The sequence below is a fragment of the Brienomyrus brachyistius genome, chromosome 5 (genome assembly GCF_023856365.1).
Source record: "Brienomyrus brachyistius isolate T26 chromosome 5, BBRACH_0.4, whole genome shotgun sequence".
NCBI classification, from domain to species: Eukaryota; Metazoa; Chordata; class Actinopteri; order Osteoglossiformes; family Mormyridae; genus Brienomyrus; species Brienomyrus brachyistius.
In genome coordinates, this window is record NC_064537.1 from 10,610,699 (window position 1) to 10,630,980 (window position 20,282).

Genomic DNA, 20,282 nt, shown 5'->3' on the forward strand with positions numbered 1-20,282 from the left:
CCCGTGGGTCACAAACTTAAGGGCCTCTACACCACAAGGTGTTTGGACGGATACTGGGTCTGTAAGACATTGTTTGGGACCGACACTGACACCGATGCAGAGGCACCGAGATGCCAGAATTGACTCAAGGTCACAGCAGCTGCGCAGATAGTGGGATCTGCCTTGACATCGGTCCCTCCCAGCCTCAGTGTGACACGAACGCCAGCCTAAACTGCCCTTGGCAGAACAGATTCATCAAAAATTCAGTCATAGGTTTAATCCTACTAATTAATTTATGTAAAATAGCATAACATATCCATAGAATGTACAGTACCATCACATGACCTGGTCACCTGACCTAAAACACAGTTGAGATGGTTTGGGAGGAGTCTGACCAGACAGTGAAGGGAAAGCGGGCCAATGAGAGCTCAGCATATATGCGGGACCTCCTCCAGAACAGCTGGAAAGGCATCACAGGAGGCCACCTCATGGAACTGGCATAGAGGAGACCGTAGGGGTAGCCAGTCCCTGGAGCTATTGGGGCAGATTCCTGTGCTTCTAGGACAAACAATAAACTATATTCATTTTTTGTTATAAGTCATAAACAAAAATTGTTGGACAATTCACTCCACTTTTTAAATCCATTACTGAGAGAATGAATAGAAACACAGAAAAAGAAAAAACTGGATATGAAGTTTCTGTGCAACACCGAGGGGAAATGAGAATTTAATTAGGTGAAAAATAACGTGTGGCGAAGCAGCTGGAAGCCTGCAGTCACGTGTTCATTCTTATTAATGCGGACAGAGGCTGCCTGAAAGCCCACATTCACTGAATCGCTAAGCAGCAGCTACATCAGGTGGCTCAAGGAAAGGTGCCTCGTCATTTCTGGCGTCTCGGAGAAACTAGCAGCGAGAAAACAGGAGAGGAAAGTCCGTCAGTCAGCATGTGAAGCCGGAAGCGCGGTGCTGTCCAGAGCTACATTAGATGCTTTTATCTCCAGGACGGCGGAGCTCTCAGGAGGCTGCAGCTCCGTAACACGATCCGGTACTTTGTCAAGTCTGCCCTGAACATCCCACCTTCGGGCCCGAGACCAAGGAACGGCAGACAGGCTCCTTAACTCCCTCACCTTTGACCAGCAGACTTCTAAAAGAAATCTACTCTCAGGACCTACACCATATGGACAAAAGATAGATAGAAGTGGCCGTCCACGTAAAGGTACAGAGCGGCGTCCTGAGTGCTGAGGCACACAGTGTGTGAGTCACCAGGGTTCTGTTCACCCCTTAACAGCAGAGCCAAAACCTCCTCTGGCACTAACCCCAGTGTAAAAACTGTGCACCCAGGCCTTCAGGTAATAGGCTTCCATGGCTGAGCAGCTGCACGCAAGTCTCACATCACCAAGAGCAATGCGATGCGTCAGATGCAGTGGTGTAAAGCACACCATCGCTGGACTCTGGAGCAGTGGAAACGTGTCCTTGGAGTGACGAATCAGCCTTGGCAATCTGATGGATGAGTCTGGGTTTGCCGGATGTCAGGAGAACGTTATCTGCCTGACTGCATTGTGCCAACTGTAAAGTTTGGTGGAGGGGGATAATGGTATGGGGTTGTTTCTCGGGGGTTGGGCTTGGCCCCTTAGTTCCAGTGAAGGGAACTCTTAATGCTTCAGCATACCAAGACATTTTGGACAACTCTATGCTTCTAAATTTGTAGGAACAGTTTGGGGAAGGACCTTTACTGTTCCAGCATGACTGTATCCCAGTGCACAAAGCAAGGTCCATAAAGATCTGGTTGGGTGAGTTTGGTGTGGAAGAACTTGACTTGCCCACACAGAGCCCTGACCTCAACCCCATCGAACACATTTGGGATGAACTAAAACGACGGAGATCATGAGCCAGACCTTCACATCAGTGCCTGACCTTGCAAATACTCTTTTGGATGAATGTGCAAAAGTTCCCACAGACACATTCCATAATCTTGCGGAAAGGCTTCCCAGAAGAGTGGCAGCTGTTACAGCTGCATGGGGGGGGGAGGGGGGGGGGACTCCATATGGATGCCTATGGATTTCGAATGGGACGTCAAACATTTGAAAGCCTGCAAGCTCTTTGCTGTATAATCAAAGGGCAAAGCGGAGTCCATGAGTCTGAGCGAACGAGGGGGAAGGTAGACCATGGAAAACCCTTTTTGCACATAGATACCCCACCCTTGACACCATGAGTGACACTGTACATTTCAGAGCGAGTGTCAAACCACAGGCTCTTTCTGATCGAAGTTATGCAGAGCCTTACCCCCGCGCCATAACACCGTATATAACCCACAGCTGCGTACATCATACATGCATACTAAATTTATACTTATTTGTTTCTCAACCTCCTTTGCGCTGCTGTAAGCAAAAGAACCCCCCCCCCGGGTCAATGAAGTACACAAATCTGCATGTCTTTCAATATCAGTGTTTCTCAAACTAGCCCTCAGGGACCCCTCCTGACAGTCCATGTTTTTGCTCCCTTCCGATTACCTGAAAAGTTGGGAGGGAAGCAAAAAGCGTACACAGGCAGAAACTGTGCATAGGGCTGTACTTTTCCGGAATTGAACTCTAGAAAGTGCACCCAGGGAGGCGAATAATGACATAAATAAAGCTGGTTAATGATGGATCTTCCTCGTTAACTAAAACAAATGCCATTTAAGGATTATTAATTCATAATCACTAACCACCCGAGCTTCTGGCCCACTCCCTTTGGTGGTTCATTGCTATCAAAGCCTGGAAAAGCCTGAAGGGTCAAAGTTCTGGTCTGACCGACACAGACCTAAAATCAAGCAAACAGTAAAAAAATAAATAAATAAAAAGCCGCAGGAAAATGCCAGAGCAACAGCGGCATGTGGAGCCGAACATGAACGGAAAGAGGGGTGGGGTGGGGTGGGCATGGCCCGCCGAAGCACACAGATGTACATGCGTGTTTCCTGCCACCTCGACAGTGAAGGCAGACCCAGATCCTGGGTGTCTCACAGCTGTGCTCCAGGCCCACTACCCTACAGCACTCGCTGCTTCTGCTTCCGCTCCCACTCTCTGCCGCACTGGGCAGACGTGATCGGGAATATCGGCCCAGGAGCGGAACGGCGAGGCTGGGGGGGGGTCCAGGTCGTGCTCCGCTGATACTGTGGGAAAGGCCCCAGTGACCCAAATAAGAGCAGAAACACACCTGCCAGTCTGCCCGTTATTACCACAGAGCCACAGGGCTCTGCTTCAGGCGTAAGCACACACAGGGCACACACACACACACAAGGCGCACACACACACACAGGGCGCACACACACACAGGGCGCACACACACACACACACACAGGGCGCGCGCACACACACACACACACAGGGCACACACACACACACAGGGCGCACACACACACAGGGCGCACACACACACAGGGCGCACACACACACACACACACACACAGGGCGCGCACACACACACACACACACAGGGCGCGCACACACACACACACACACAGGGCGCGCACACACACACAGGGCGCACACACACACACACACAGGGCGCACACACACACACACACAGGGCGCACACGCACACACACAGGGCGCACACGCACACACACAGGGCGCACACACACACAGGGCGCACACACACACAGAGCGCACAGGGCGCACACACACACAGGGCGCACACACACACAGGGCGCACACACACACAGGGCGCACACACACACAGGGCGCACACAGGGCGCACACACACAGGGCGCGCACACACACACACACACAGGGCGCGCACACACACACACACACAGGGCGCACACACACACACGGCGCACACACACACACACAGGGCGCACACACACACACACAGGGCGCACACACACACACACACAGGGCGCACACACAGGGCACACACAGGGCGCACACGCACACACACAGGGCGCACACACACACACGCACAGGGCGCACACACACACAGGGCGCACAGGGCGCACACACACACAGGGCGCACAGGGCGCACACACAGGGCACACACAGGGCGCACACGCACACACACAGGGCGCACACACACACACGCACAGGGCGCACACACACACAGGGCGCACACACACACAGGGCGCACAGGGCGCACACACACACAGGGCGCACAGGGCGCACACACACACAGGGCGCACACACAGGGCGCACACACACGGCGCACACACACACACACACACACAGGGCGCACACACACAGGGCGCACACACACACACACACACCGCACACACACACACACACAGGGCGCACACACAGGGCGCACACACAGGGCGCACACACAGGGCGCACACGCACAAACACACACACACAGGGCGCACGCGCACAAACACACACACACAGGGCGCACGCGCACACACACACACACACACACAGGGCGCACGCGCACACACACACACACACAGTGCGCACGCACACACACACACAGGGCGCACGCACACACACACACAGGGCGCACACACACACACACACACACACAGGGCGCACACACACACACACACAGGGCGCACACACACAGGGCGCACACACACAGGGCACACACACACAGGGCACACACACAGGGCACACACACAGGGCACACACACACAGGGCGCACACACAGGGCGCGCACACGCAGGGCGCGCACACGCAGGGCGCGCACACACACAGCATGCACACACACACAGGGAACACATACACACAGCATGCACACACACACAGGGTACACATACACACAGCATGCACACACACACAGGGTACACATACACACAGCATGCACACACACACAGGGTACACATACACACAGCATGCACACACACACACACAGACACATACAACATGTGTACAGCACACACACACACACACACACACACACACACACACACACACACACAGCACGCGCGCAAACACACACACAGGGTACACACACACACACACACACAGCATGCGCACACACACAGGGTACACACACACACAGCATGCACACACACAGACACACACAACATGTGTACAGCACACACACACACACACACACACACACACACACTAGGTATTCATATCATTGTAGCAACATTTCTACAAGCATAACCCTGATCCCAACTGTAACCTTAACCCCCACCCAGCCCTGACCATAGCCATAAGTAATGAAGCAAAACACAAAGAGTTTTTGCATTTTTAGTTTTTTCATTGTAGTTAATTTTTATAACTGAGGTTATGTGAACATGTTTTCAGCCCCAACAGGAACATTTGCAGAAAACCTTACAAAAATACAACTGAAGCGTTTGCTAAAGGTAGAAACGGCCCACATACAACCTACACATACCCAGAGATGCACACACTCCAATTCTGCTGTTCTGCTCGGACCTTTTTCACACAGAATCTATCCCGGGCCATTCAGCCCCTGCCTCTTACACTCTGTCCCAGCAAGTGAACTGAAATGATCCACACCCTTACAATCAACATCACCAGTGTTGTTTTCTGCTCCACGATCACGGTTTCCCAGAATACACATCACCGACGGCTCTGAGAAGGCTGCCAGCAGGGTATTAATACATTTCCCTGTACGAGTCCTCAACGCTTAGACCACGTGCGAAATGCAACAAAAAAAACAACACAGGATTTTTAAAAGTGCTAAGGGGTTCACATATGTTAACGTATATAAATATATATTTATTTTTAGATGAACTGTTCCTCTGGGTTAAGAGTTTGCCAAGTGACACGGAACCTGTCAACATGCCGAGCCGAAGGTGTGATGTCCTGCCGTCCCGGTTCAGTCCGCACATCGACGCGGCACCTGCCGGTCTTTACCTGGCGCTGCTGCAGCAGGCGGATGGTGCCCTGCGCCCGCTCCAGGCTCTCGCTGGCCGTGCTGCACTGCTGCCTCACCACGGCCAGCTCGCGCTTGATCACGTAGTTCTCCTCGGCCTCCTGGGCGCGTGTCACCTGACCCTGCGAGAAAGGGGGGGGGGTGGTGGGGGCAAGAGAGGAGGAAGAGTCAGGAGCCAGACAGAGGGGTACGTGCCCCTGCGGACACCAGCTTCTGGGCCTTCGGGGCTGGCTTGGCCGCAGACGCTTTTCGATTACGGGAGGCCTGTCGCTGCCTCAGCGCAGGTTTACAGGACTGCGCGGTCTCCAGATTTAAAGCCCGGTGCAGTTTGAGGCCAGGCTCTGAGACCAGTCCGTCCCAAGGGACATGGGCTTAGGCAGCGTGAGCACATCAGAGCGAAGAATTTTTAACACACAGCAGGACATGCAGAGTAATGTGATATGGTGTGAAGTATTAGACCATGTGGAGCCACGTGGGCCTTGCAGGGGGGGGTCACATGAAGGAGCCAACTTTCCTGACCTGATGTGGTTCGGCAATCTAGCACCTACATGGGTAACCAACTCCGACTTGCGTTTCTTATGTTGTTCATTTTACTACTTTAATGAACTACATTACTGATTACATATATGTAATATTGTGCCAATGTTTACATTTTGTTAACACTACAAGCACCCGATTGGCCTTAATTGTGCGTTAAAGTCTTTTGGTTTATAGGAAGCATAAACTGCCAGCTGGCAGGCCGTTGGGGTGGCACTGTGCTGGTCCTCTGCCCGGCTGGACTGCAACAGCCCAGTAGGAAGCAGCCCTCTACAGGAACATGGGAGGGGTGATTGGGGTGGGAGGAGCTGTCCTGCACAGAGTCAACTCCTGCAGCAAGTTATGATGAGCTGGACTGACGGACAGACAGGTGGTCTGGACAAGCAAACTGACATTCTCTCATGCAGGGTGTAACGAGGAAAGTGATTCTTGGGGGGGGGGGGTGCAGTAGGCGTTCACAGTACCTGGATCAGCCTGTCTGCCAGAGCAGCGCTCTCCTACAGCAACACAAGGAGGAAGGGGGAGAGAAAGAAAGCGAGAGATACAGAAGAGAGAAGGTAACGGAGAAAAAGACAACAACAGCATGAGGAATTACAGGACAAGGAGGGGAAAAGAAGAAAATAGATCCACAGCTAGACTTTCTGGAAAAGGCAGGGGAAAGACCCTCTGTGTCGCACATCTTCATCACAGCCAATCGCATTATTCACCCCATAAGATCACACACGCATGGCGACGAGGGAGGAGCCGGCTGCATTTCTGACTGCGACGCTGAGCGCGAGATAAAGCTCAAACTGCAACGCCGCCAGGAGCAGCGGCACAGAAGCCGCAATTCACAACGTGCACGACGATGGTATCAGCCAGCGGCTGCCATTCGAGTCACGGCAGCCTCACGGATTCTCCGTCTTGAGAGACACGCAGAGAACCGCTCGAGCATCAGGCATGTCATAAGCCGGATGGTTCCATCTTTAAAAAAAAATTTAATACAAGAACTCTGCAAGTCCCGTATAAATACTTGGGTGAAAGTTCTTTATGGGGATCTGATCTGACTGGCTGGTTAAATGGTTAATCCAGTGAATGCAGGCTGAGGGATCCAATTTTTTTTTAAATAATACAATAAGTGAATTGAATCGGGTGAGCTGTGCATTAATGAGCAGCAACCCAACACCATGACATAAGACTTCAGGGTGTCTGCCTCAGATGGAGCGACATGTAAACGATGCTTATTGCTGTTTACAGTCCAGGGGGTAGGAGAGAGTTTGATACTTGGTGGAGAGGGGGGCACAACTTAATTGCAAAGGTCTATTTATTGTTGGGGGCGAAGGAAGAGAAATTAAATATTCGAGGGTAGCGGTCCCACCAGGTCTGCCCCCTGACCCCCCCCCCCCCGGCCCAGTATATAGCTGCCCCGTCCGACGCCACCCCCGCTCGCCCCCTCACCTTCTCCAGGGTCTCGATCCTCTGCTTCAGCAGCCTGTTCTCCGTGCGCAGCCTCTACACACGTGACAAAGAGGGGGGAGGCACAGTGAGAGAGGGCCCCCTCACCCAAGCCAGGTCCCATTTCTCTTATTAAAGTTACCTTTTAACTTCAGTTAGTCTTCTAACGTAGTGTGTCACCCACAAACACAGTAGTTACCGCCCCCCCCATATTTATGCTTTAAAGCACCAGGTCACAAACCCGGACCCTGGTTTCCTGCCAGTATTTGCCACCTTCTACATCCGTGTTCCTATTTGTCCAACTATGAGGCAAAACACTTATTTGGTCTTATTCAGACTGGCCCAGCGTTTCCCATTTAGCCCCGTGGCTGCGGCCAGAGACATACGCCCACCTTGATCTCAATCTGCTCCTCCATCTCCTTGTTCTTGATGGTGGTGTACTCTTTTTCCAGCCTGTAGCAGGGCAGAGACGCGGTAAGCATTCGGCCGGGTGGGGGCTGAAGCCTCGCCCTTTTTTTAAAAGCCCGGATGAGAGAGAGTGCGTTCTTACTTCTTCATCCTCTTGGGGTTGTATTTGACCTGGTAGGCCCTGTGGATTAGCTTGTCGGGGCAGCTCTCAAACTGGTGTGGGATCACCCTCTGGAAGTGCTGCACAGAGACACACACGTGCCACTGGATAATCACCCAGGAAGTCAGAGACTCACACGCATCCCACACACGGTGGCTCTCATCCAAAGCGCCAACCAATGGCCATTGTGGGAAAAATAAAGTCTGACAGCTAACACTGGCAATACAACAAAAAGCATTCATGCTGAATTTAGCTGTAATACAGCTAGAGCTGTTAAGCAAGCTGCCAGCTCTTAAAATCTGTTATTCATTTTCTGTTTGTATAGATAAAAACAGAATATTGCATTTCTGATGTACGACAGTACAGAGCAAAAAACGTAGCAAGAGCAGATTAGAAATTTCTAAACTCTCAGATATGAAATTACTCTTTGGAATTGTAGTTTTTTCCTATATCCCTCCCCTAAAAACTTAAACCAGTGTTTTCTGAAAATGTTCGGCAACAGGGCGCCATCTGGTGTTTGAGTGTAGCAGTGCACCCACAAGGAAGTTTATTCCAGGTAATGGTGACTTAGGATCCTGGGGTCCTCATTTTCCTTGCACATGAACCGTTTTGTGCATAAGCTGAATACACACGCACATTTTCATGCATACGGTGGTACACATTTTTTTTTCCTGTGCTTAGAATCGTGCGTATATTTAGGAACACTCCCGATCACGTGCGCACGCAGACCCCTAGAGGCAGAGAAGCGTAACTGAAGCAAATCGAATGGCTAAAAGGATACGCAAAGACTCGTACTTAATTATCAAACTTGACAGACAGAATGATCTAGTTATGTTCACACACCATAAGTGCAGGCAGGTCATACTAATGACAAGGAATCATTCCAAAGTCATACAAGGTCGGTACCCTAAGAAACAACATATCACTGTCACTGTTACATGACAAATGATGTGTCTGCAACAATTTATTTTTGACAACAGTCACTTATTTGCTGCAGCCAGCTAAACGCCACCATAAAAGTACCTTACCTCTTTCTGATTGGCCGGCCTCATCCACGGGTGACGGAGCTGCACTGTCAATGTCACCATCCGGAATAATTCCTGCTTTGCCTATTATGGCAGCTATTTCACCATGCGCAGGTGACACTGACATGGTGCTTGGGCTGGCCACTGTGGCACGGACATGGAAACTCTGGGCTGCGATCCCTTTCTTGGTGGCCATTTTCAGGTCGAATCACATCCTCACCCCTGCCGCCATTCTCATCACAGGTAATACTGCATTAACTGCATATCTTAGGTCATCCTCTTTCTTTAAATGGCCACGGGTAAAGTTGCGGAATCTGTATCTATTTGTTTTTTGATCATTGTTGATTACATCCAACAAAACTTCCACCTCATCCTCTGTGAATTTCTGTTCCTACAAGTTCTCCAGTGTGCGGTTTGACGCGTGTTATGCATAAGTTATAAGCCGATATATGATTCATCGAGGGCGTTTATTCATTTAAATGAGCCGTGCACATGCAGTCACATTTAGAATGTGTCAGATTTAGTTAACCATCCAGTTCATGTGCGCGAGTGATAAATGCTTCCCTTTGCGTACTGGAGCCTCATGCTCATGTATTTAGAGACGGTTCTGCAACTTGATAAATGAGACCCCTGATTCCCCGCTGCTCCTGAGCACAGCAGGGGCATCACTCAGCCCCAGGTTCACATCGATTCAGTAAAATCATTTTCCAAAAGCAGAAAAAAAAACACGTGTACATGTAATGTACTCCTCCCGTCCAGAGGAGGGAGCTGTTTTTAGGCAACTCTGAAACTTTCCGACAATGTCATCTTTCCTCATTTTCTTGCCAAACGACCTGATACCCAAGAAGATGAGAGAGGTACCTGGGACATTCCCTCCATGTCCAGCTGGATGAGGTCTGTCTGGTTGTACTGCAGGATAGCCACGCCCACACGGAAGATGATTTCCAGGCCCTGTGGGGGATCCCACACATGAGCATACAGCAGGTGAGGTATACTATAGCACCCCCTACAGGCACCACAATGACACGCCGCAGTACTGCTGCTTTCAGTACAACTATCTCACCAGAGCAACTCTACTTTAGCTGTAGGTTTGAGTCGCGATTTCATACTGATCACACCTAATACGACCGCAGCAAATTCAATCATTTTCATTTTAACAATATTAAATATATGTTTCTACAAATGGTATAAAAATCTGTAAAAACATTTGCGTTTTGATCTTGTGTAGAGATGCTGATCGTCATTGTCATTATTATAATCCTAGACAGACAGACAGGTGAGCCTGGGATCTCCGACCTCGTACATGAAGATGTCGAAGATACGCGTGGCCACGGGCAGCGGCAGGAAGGTGAGGAAGAGCGTCAGGAACCAGGAGGAGGCGTACATGGAGGTGTGGAAGCTCTGGGAGCGGAAATGCACGTTCAGCTCAGGTAGCTGCTCCTGGGTAGGAAAGGGGGTCAGGGGTCAAAGGTCAAATGCTACATTCACACACTGGGTTACAGACACGGAGGAGTAACTGGGTGCAGAGAAACCCAGCCATGTCCGGACTTGTTTGATATTTTTGTAATAACTGTGGGGTCACAAAAACACCACCCTAAAATCTACAGTCTAACAAAAGACATTCGCTACTTCAAGATGGATGGATTTCAATTCCAGGAGGTGCTATACAAGGACAGATTGGAGGCTCTAAGCGTCTTTGCTTCTAATCAAAGACAAATGAGTGAAAATGATCCTTGATGAGAGCAGTACTGACTCAGTTATATTTGGAAAGCAGAAGGGAGGTCGGGAATATCAGACCGCAGAAAACACTTACGCAAAAAAGTACATGAGAGGGTTTGGAAAGCGGTTTCCATACAAGGTATCGCTTAGCAACAGAGGGAGCCTGGAGTTTAGTAGAGGCACAATCCCCAAATTCATTCAGCACTATATACTTAGTATACAATCTGCACTCTATACAATCATTTGATTATGCAAATGCACAAAGGGAATTTGAACAGCCTGCTCTCGTTTGCAAAATTAATTTGTTCTTCACAGGGGTGGTCATTCCACGAGGACTAGGGGTTCAGGCAGCGGCAATGCACCCCAGGGACCACGGAATGAGACATACGAGAAGCAGGGGTGGCGGCGCCCCCTAGTGGCAGAAAGCTGCGACAGGAAGCTCCTACCTGCAGGAGGTACTCAAACTGGTAGATGCAGAGTCCCAGCTCAGCCATGCTGGGCTTGAAGAGCTCCCTCAGGCGGTACTCCTGCATGAGGCGCACGAACACGCAGAATGCCTCCTCCTCGGGCATCTGGGAGGGCCGGGGGGGGGGGGGGGGGCATAGTCAGTGTTATCTGTGCCACAGAGCTACTCCACAGTATGTGTTTAAAATGCATTTAGAGGAACAGCGTCTGCGCAGATTTTCATGTATATATTACTGTGTAATTAAAAGTTTATGGCCATTTACAGGAGTGATCGAGTGTGGCGTTGGGGGGGGGGGGGGGGGAGGCTCACCTGCATGAGCAACAGTCCCACGATGAAGGCGCTGCCCTGGCAGTAGCCTACCTCCCGGTCCACCAGCGAATACGCCTGAAGTACACAGACAAGGGGTCCTCGGTGCCGCGAGTCGTCCGAGCAGATGCCAGCGGTAAAGCGGGGTCCCCCTTGGGGGGTCGGACCTCACCTTCATGACGTTGAAGAGCACCTCCTGACCCAGGCTGTCCTGGCCCTTGAAGAAGTCGTGCTCCGGGTAGGTGCGGGCGATGTCGCGGCGGATCAGCTTCTCGCACGGAGACGACATCTTCAGCAGCTCGGAGTACTGGTTCTTCACTGGCATGTCTGTGGCGTTCCCCAGCAGCTGCCAGACGATGGCCCGGAAGTGGTGCGGGATGCCCTTCCGGATCAGCTCCTGCGCGCAGGGGTGGGCGTGTAAAAGCATCCATGAGAATCCATGCCACATGAGGTTATGCCCTCAAGGGCACATGAGATGTCAGAAAAGAAACGGAGCCGATTGGTGGCTCACGGAATTCACAGGGAAAACATCACACAGGCTTTTCAGGGAGCGTTATATTGAAACAACAACATGCGATCACACATTAAATATATTAGATATTAAATCACTAACTTATTAAAAGAGCGTTATGAATTGGATGGGGGGAGGCTTTGCTTGGTGCCCTCCAACCCGCTGAGGATGTGGTGCCCAATTGCACATTTATCCTCACTTTAACCCCCACCCCACTTGATGAATTACACATCATTGTTCACATCACCACCAAAAATCATAATCTTCACTGTCAAACAACTGGACAGTTACTCTTAAGATTTGGCCTCGGATTCCCTTCCAGGGTTTAAAGAAGATCCTCTCTGCTCGATCCCGGTACTTGGAAGCCCTCATCCTGAGCCACGGATCACATATCAAAAACACACATATCCACTGGGTGCCTCGCTCGCCGCTCCCAGCGCTGCCTCACCTTGAGGAGCTTGTCCTTCTTGCGTCTCCACACCTCCCACTCGTTGACAATGCGGCCCCACAAGATCCAGGTGTCCTCCTCCAGGTGGCTGAGGTTGGAGGAGGCCGAGGAGCTGGACACCAGTGAGGAACCCGAATTCCTGCGGGAGCCGCTCATCGACCGCATCGACTTGGAGTCAGCCTCCAGGAGTCTGTGTGTGTATGTGTGTGTGTGTGTGTGTGTGTGTGTGTGTGTGTGTGTGTGTGTGTGTGTGTGTGTGTGTGTGTAAGAAAGAGTGAGTGCAAGGAGGGACAAAAAGCATTGGACAGAGCATATACATTTAGAACATTTGACTGCGATTTCCATAAACTGACAAATACCAATTGCAGTCCCTGTGCCAGGAAACACAGAAATGCTAATTTAATTACTAACAAAGACAAAATAAGCCTTATTTGATGTAGCCTTGCAGTAACGCGAGTGCAACTGACAACATATGGAGCCCTGGGATCCAAAGCGATTCCCGGCAAAGGGACTAAATGTTCCGGAACTGGAATACGGGGCCCATTGTGCGGATGTGCCACAGGAACAGAGAGGCGTGTCTATGGCAGCCGGGCAGGTGCCGGAGCTGGAGGCCATGCAGCTGGAGATCAGGCTGGGGGGGGGGGGGGGGGCGCGGCCTGAACCGAGGAGGATGCCGGGGGGGCTCTCACAGCTCGGCCACTTCGATTTAAAAAAAAATGGGGGGCCCATTTGAGATGGAAGAACATGCCACTGCTACATCGGAGAGACGCTAATCGGCAAGCTGGTATACACTCATCCACTGGAGCGCATTACGGGCAAAACGGGCACACGGACCAGGCCAGGACATGCGGCGACAACAAGCCGAATCACCTGTTCTGCTCCTCCAGCTTGGCAAGCAGCTCCAGCTCATCGGGACTCAGGCTCTCGGAGTCGGCAGGAGAGACGGCGGGAACGGACAGTGCGCCGCAATGGGAGGAGGAGTCGGGACTGAGGACAGGGCTGCCCATAGACGGCGGCGTCAGGCCGGCAGGCGAGGCGGGGCACTCGGCCTGCTCGCCGGCGCCCTCCCGCTCGGGGCTACTGCTCGGGCTGGACATGCCGACGGGGCCCCCTAGCTTCGCCGTCTGGTACTGCGGCTGCAGGGATCAGGGCGTCTCACAGCTGCCACGCATGCTGGAGGGGGCCGGAAGACGTGGTCAGCAAAACACAGGGCCTCGACGCCCAGAGCGAGCACCTCCAATTCTCTCTCTCACACACACACACACACACACACACACACACACACACACACACACACACACACACACACACACACACACACACACACACACACACACACACACACAATAGAGCCGAAGGTAGCCAGTGTTAGAGAAAACAAACTTTAGACGGCAGCATTGTGATTTTTCCATTCAATACTAGATAACCCACTCCTGCCAGCCGATTAGTCAGTGTGAGTGCACTGTATCCAGCAAGCAGCATAGGGCTTAATGAACTGGATGCATATGCTGAGAAAGGAATCCTCTCATTGATTATTTTAATGAAAGGAATTAGCTTAGCATGTTTAGTTGGTAAGCAGGAGAAGCAGTTGGTACATGGATGGATGGAACAATTTAGCCAAGCTTATACCTCACAGCACTTCATGGCCATTACACATCCACGAGTTGTGCTTACCTTGTCTTAGTTTCTGCCGCCTGGCAGTCTGCTCGCTCATGCAGCCCCACAAAAAAAAATAAATAAATAAAAAAACCTGCCAGGCCCCACAGCCGTCCGTACGCCGCCTGAATGGATTTCCCTATGATTCCGCCTACTTGCACACCCCCACCACCAGTCAACGCTTACGGTGTTTACACAGCCATGTAACGGTTTGGGAGCCGCATCACAGATAAGTAATGACACAATGACGGCACGCGGCGCGAGAGACGCAGACGCTGCTCACTGTCCTCACGGAGGCGACGCTGCACGGCCGCTGGCTCACGGCCATTTCTCAGTCACGGGCCCCTCGGTTTTGTACGATCCGCCAGAAGCCTCAATAATGAAGACGCCAAACATGCCAGTTCAAAGCTCCATTCTCACAACTACTAAAGTCCCTGCAGAAAGCTATAGGTCACGGTAAAAGTGATTAATGGTCAATCTGCTGTATTGCCACCATCACCAACCACTAACTCCCGCCCCAACGTGGCTGTTTACAATGGACGTTTGCAGTCAAGAAATACAAGGTAGAAATACAAGAGGACATTCCTCATGGGGCTGGTGAGGTCAGTGCTAATGACTTCAGCCCTATGCAAAGTCTCCATTAAGGCTGGACCACTCTTTCTGAGATGAAAAGGGGTCAAAAGGATCTCAAATAAGGGCTGTGTTTACAGGAAATTGTTTTGTCATGGTGTTCTCTCTCATTATAGGTCCTGTTTTACCAGATCAATGCTATGCGGACTTAGAGGGTGGTTCAAACCCCCCCCCCCCCCCCCCAAACTGCAGTTAAGTTGAAGTTGCTTAAGACCATCACCATTGTTTCATTATCCGGTTGTTTTGATAAGATAAAACAGCCTTTGATGAACAATTCTAAATTGTTTGCGGGATGTTCCCAAGTATATAGATAGGTGGAGGCTGGAGTCTAAAGGGCATCGAATGCGTGAGTAAATCAGCCTTTCTGATGCTCTCCTCCTGCAAGGAAACCGCCGCAGAAAACAAGCCGCGCGTTCGCCAAAAGAGGAAGCTCTGTACGACGCGCCGAAATGCGAGCGAATGCGCGGTCGCAGGCCAAAGGACACCAGTGAAACCACAGTGCGTGTCAGCAGCGAGGAAACGACGCGGCGGCGATGGCGTCACAGGACAAACACCCAGGAAAACATGCGGCCCACTCCGCTGCCAGGACCGCGATGCTCCACGCCAGGCACGGTGAGGACATGGACTAAATACGCATTTCCTCCTGGAATGCCGTAGCCCCAGTTTTTAAAATCACTGTTGCTATGGCGACACATCTGACACAGGTACATGACTGGACGCATAATATATAAGGAGGTGATGAAGTCATTTTTTTGATGAAGTCATTCTTTCAAAAGGCACCTTAAAACAGGATGATCGCTTATACAGAAGCACGACGCTTCTCTCAGATTCCCCTGTGCATTTCTGCTTTTGTTTTGCTTCTTAATGCACAGGGAGAAAAGCAGAAATGTGAATGGACTGTGTTAAATATACACCGATGGCATATTTTTGCATCAACAAATATGCTTCAAAGCATTTTTTTTCCCCCTAAAAAAAATGACCTCCCCAACTTCTAATTGCCTGACCACAAGGGTAGCAGTTTGTATCTTTGCTGTTATTAGCAGTCAGTTTTATAGTTTAGTGGGCAGCATCACTTTCCACTGAGTTCACTGACTCCTTGTGACAGAACATGCAGACATTAGGTGCATTGTGTTCTCCAGGATGCTCACAGGGCGATAGAGAGATACACAGATATAAAGAGACAGAGAGAGACTGAGTCGTGCCTTTTATTTCAGGCCATCCCAAACAGCAGAGAATTGGTTCATGCCGGAGTACTGTGATGTTTACACGACACAAACTATTAAATGTTCAAAGGAACACAAAAGTCCAGCATCGACAAGACTTAATCAATGTTAATGCCATCAGAAAGAGCGAAGCGCACTCGGAAAAGCACAGACAGAAAGCCACGATGAATGGGCCACACAGCCTTGGGCCTGTACAGCTGAGCCAGCTGAGCCAGCAAACGAGGCACACAGACCACTGGAGCTCTCTACAAGCCGGGACTCTGACCGACTCTGACCGGGTCTGCAGAGAGCAGCACCGAGGGCCATGTCACACAGGACACCCGAGACATGCTCAAACGATCCCCATAACACGAGAAATGCCACGAGCGCCCCAGCACACAGGTCTGAGGCAGAACAGGCACGTTTGATGTGAACTTACATGCACTGCACAGACAAAGGAGGAATTCACACATTCAAGGTCTAATCAAAGAGCCCGCTGTACTAACGACCGCGAGACGGATTCACAATCGGACCCGAAGCCGAGACGTTGGCCTAGCTTCTCTGGCTGCCCTGCATTTTCCACTGTGCAATGCTAACTTACAGACTGGACAGAACCAGTAGTTCTGCATACACCGAGCTACTTCAGCAAGCAAAGAGAGTTTTGATTTTATCAAACTGGCTGTAACTGCAACAGACTATTTTTTGCATTTCATTATGAGGAAGCTGTTTGTGATAAAGAACACAAGAGGAATCATTAACAGCAAAAACTGTTTGAACAGCATATCTGGTCGAATACAAATGCAATCAGAAAGGCGAAGCTAGGGGGGGGGGGCTTGCTCCATGTGTCCTTGAGGGCCAAAGAAACCTCCAGGGGCTGTTTTTTTTTTACGTCTCCGACCGGACAGAGCGGCACCACCGCACTCTTAAGCGAACTTGGGGGCGGGGGGCATGAGTAATGGTGGACCTCGGGGTCGTCAGATTAAGTCACCATTAGCAGCATTTTGCAAGGATGGGGGGGGCGGAGTGCAGGAAACGGACCTTGGACAGATGTGCTTAGCAGTGCTTGCCATGTGAAGGGGGAGGGGGTCCGCCATGGGTGAGTAGAGCCACCGAGAGCTGTAGGCTGCACCCCAACACACAGGGACTCTGCTGTCACTGTCCCCCCTCCCCGCGCAAGTCCCAGCCCGGGGACAATAATGCCATTGTCAAAGCGTTGGCCCTTACTGTCCCTCAGAACAGACAGCAGTACTGTTACCTCATTACCCCCCCCGCACCCCCGACTCTAACCCCCCTCGGTTAACACACACACACACTCACACTCCAACAATCACCGGCTAAAAGCCTACAGCATTGTACCTACACTGACCCTTTTCGTAGCGAAACCACCCAGTTCGGGGGAGATTAAAGCATCCAAAATCTGAAAGGCAGAAACACCTGACCTCATAGCCTGTCACATGCAAGAGACGCTCTACACGTTCCTGCTAATTCATATGAAACCACATCCAGTTGTGCCTCAAGCAAGGATATGATGCTTCTAGTGACAAAAATGATTATCAGACTGCACCCCTAGATTTTTTATGTAATTTTTATGGTGACAGACTACTGCGGTTATTTTTGTACAGCGCTTTAAAAATATAAACAACGCAAAGCATTCTGCAGCAGCATTGAATTAATTATCCTCCGGAAAAAACCTAACCCTCGCCATCCACACCACTTAGGGTGCACAGGCTTAAAACCATTTTAATAATCACAGTACAAATAAACAAGGCCAGCCTTTCCATAGAGTTATATTACCCAGATTCTAAAACCTGCCTGTAGTTCTGACCTTGATGTAAATTTTTTGGGCATTCACGTTAAATACATTTGCATCCATAAATATTTGCTTGATGTAACTTCCTGAGTGAAGCTTCCAAGACAGTTTGCTCTGAGGTACGTACCCCAACCGCCCTGGATGTGAACCAAGCAGTGTCACACTGGAGCACTCGCAGTAACACCCAGTTTGAGCTCCTCTGAAGTTCCACATCTGCTGGCCTCCAAGCCTGGAGAGCCTCCTGCCCATTAAAACCACCCTCCAGTGAAAACCTTTAGAAAACGTCCTATTGACCCAAGCAATAATAAGGACAATTTCATTTGTACCGTTCGTTTTGTCTGGCAGACAACAGCAGTAGCAAATTGCATTTAAAAAGCAAACTTTCTATTTTAGGATTGTAAGCAGAAAGTTTATGCTATTAAAGCACAAGGAATGGTACATCTAACTATATCATAAAGAACGTACAACAGTTCATAATGGTCTGAGTTGGATATTAGGTGGTGGACTGGAATAGAAGAATCATGAAGAAGACGAGGGCTGTTTCTGTCAGGAAACTCTACCATTACAAAGGATGACATCACTTCCACCCTTAAACCAGCCTTTAGAATGTGACCAAATGTAAGACTTGTGTTATTCCCCTAATGTTAAATAGCTTGATGCATCAGGTATGCAGTTGTCTCCTCCATAATTTAATATTAATATGCCATTTGTTCTCCACTGGATTTAAACAAGGCCACCAAGCATGGGTGCAGATTGCCGAATAACTGGAGAAAAATGACAAAGCCCATCTAATTTTGATTGTATACTCATAAACCAATGTACCTGTCCACAACATGGCCCCATAACTTATAGATATCCTCATACACACTCTGTTCCTGAAAGCTGTATTCTTTAAGACTGAGAAGTACAGTTTTTAATAAGTTAAAACAGTAACTATATTAACTACAGGCTTAGTAAATACTTACAAGAGGACGGTGTCTACAAATAGGGTTCGTTGCATATCAAATTAACAATATATCCCAGTTTCATTAGTTAATTATTAAGTCGTGTTGATTATGTTGCTGTCGTCCCCGGCAATACGTTCAGAAGTTCTCAACTTGCCTTTGGCCACTGGCACAACCGGGAGGGAGACTGACAGCCATTTATTTCTGCTAGTCATTCATGCTCATCCGTCTCACTGGCCAGCTGACTATCTTTCTAATACCGTAAACCGAATCCACTGAATACAAAAGACCGTTTACCGTGGGCCACCATATGCTGTTAAAACATGATTTTCATCAATACCATGGACCACTAGCGATATGGATTGTTAAACACCCCAGACTGATTCTCACGTTTGCTGGACACTGAGGCCGTTTAAAGATAAGCAATCCTGTTATCCCATTTCGATGCGCTCTCCCATGTTCCTCCATAAAACATGATTAGACGGATTAAAAACGCGACGGCTGCATTATTTAGTCCTGTTTTCGGTAAATGGGAGAAATTTGCAGTGCACAGATGCAGAAAGCGAAAGCGATCATAGCTGTCGCGGAACGTGGAGATGATAATGATGATGATGGTGATGATGATGATGATGTAGCTTAAAAATACACAGGCATTTCCCTTGCTTTGTTCAGAATAGACCCTTTCTTGTCCCCCTACCATCTCGGCAGAATTACAATTGTAAAGAAATCGCACAAAGGACCAATCAATTATTTAGCATCAAGCGAGAAATAAAGTACAATCGATGATAAATAAATAAAAAGCACTGCTCACCTCAATTCAGAATCCATTCTTGTAGCGGTTCATTGAAACGTGCGAACGAGGATTTCTTTTGTGGATGCGAATGCGACAAAAAAAATCTTTTACAATAAGAGATTACGGGATTTTTAACAGGCGAGCGGAATTGAAGCGCTGTGATCCGGCAGTGGGGGAGCGGCTGAGCCATTCAATTAAAAACCTCTCAGCTGTCAGTCGGCGCGAGCTTCCTCAAGGAGACCTCGAGGCGACGCCCACACGCGGGCGCGAGGCCCGTCGGACCCGCCCCCCGCGCGCCCGCAGTACCGCTTCAAAGGCGAAAACCCGGCAAACCCCGAACCGAACGACCCGCCGCCAGAGCGCCAGTGACACTACACTGCCTGCCTGGCCTGTCCGCCCGCGGCCCGGTGGCTTCTTATGCGGCTCGTTTGTTTT

General features: G+C 50.1%; 1 protein-coding gene across 14 annotated transcripts in view; it reads right to left on the reverse strand.

Annotated features, from left to right (window-relative positions):
* The window catches only part of evi5l (ecotropic viral integration site 5 like), a 44,416-nt gene extending 24,144 nt beyond the window's left edge, over positions 1-20,272 (reverse strand). For 11 of the 14 annotated variants that reach the window (XM_049013674.1, XM_049013678.1, XM_049013671.1 and 8 more), the window contains exons 1-13: positions 19,866-20,272; positions 13,683-13,985; positions 12,813-13,002; positions 12,026-12,250; positions 11,857-11,931; positions 11,528-11,653; positions 10,659-10,802; positions 10,224-10,313; positions 8,320-8,417; positions 8,162-8,222; positions 7,773-7,826; positions 6,800-6,832; positions 5,780-5,920 (exon numbers count right to left, since the gene is read on the reverse strand). In XM_049013674.1, coding sequence (XP_048869631.1) covers positions 5,780-5,920; positions 6,800-6,832; positions 7,773-7,826; positions 8,162-8,222; positions 8,320-8,417; positions 10,224-10,313; positions 10,659-10,802; positions 11,528-11,653; positions 11,857-11,931; positions 12,026-12,250; positions 12,813-13,002; positions 13,683-13,909 — 1,464 coding nt within the window. In that variant the 5' untranslated portion in view covers positions 13,910-13,985; positions 19,866-20,272. Of the gene's footprint in view, positions 1-5,779; positions 5,921-6,799; positions 6,833-7,772; positions 7,827-8,161; positions 8,223-8,319; positions 8,418-10,223; positions 10,314-10,658; positions 10,803-11,527; positions 11,654-11,856; positions 11,932-12,025; positions 12,251-12,812; positions 13,003-13,682; positions 13,986-14,486; positions 14,503-19,865 lie in introns of those variants that run through there. The other 3 variants (XM_049013680.1, XM_049013675.1, XM_049013670.1) reach the window with 2 other exon arrangements.
* Positions 20,273-20,282: the final 10 nt, after the last annotated feature.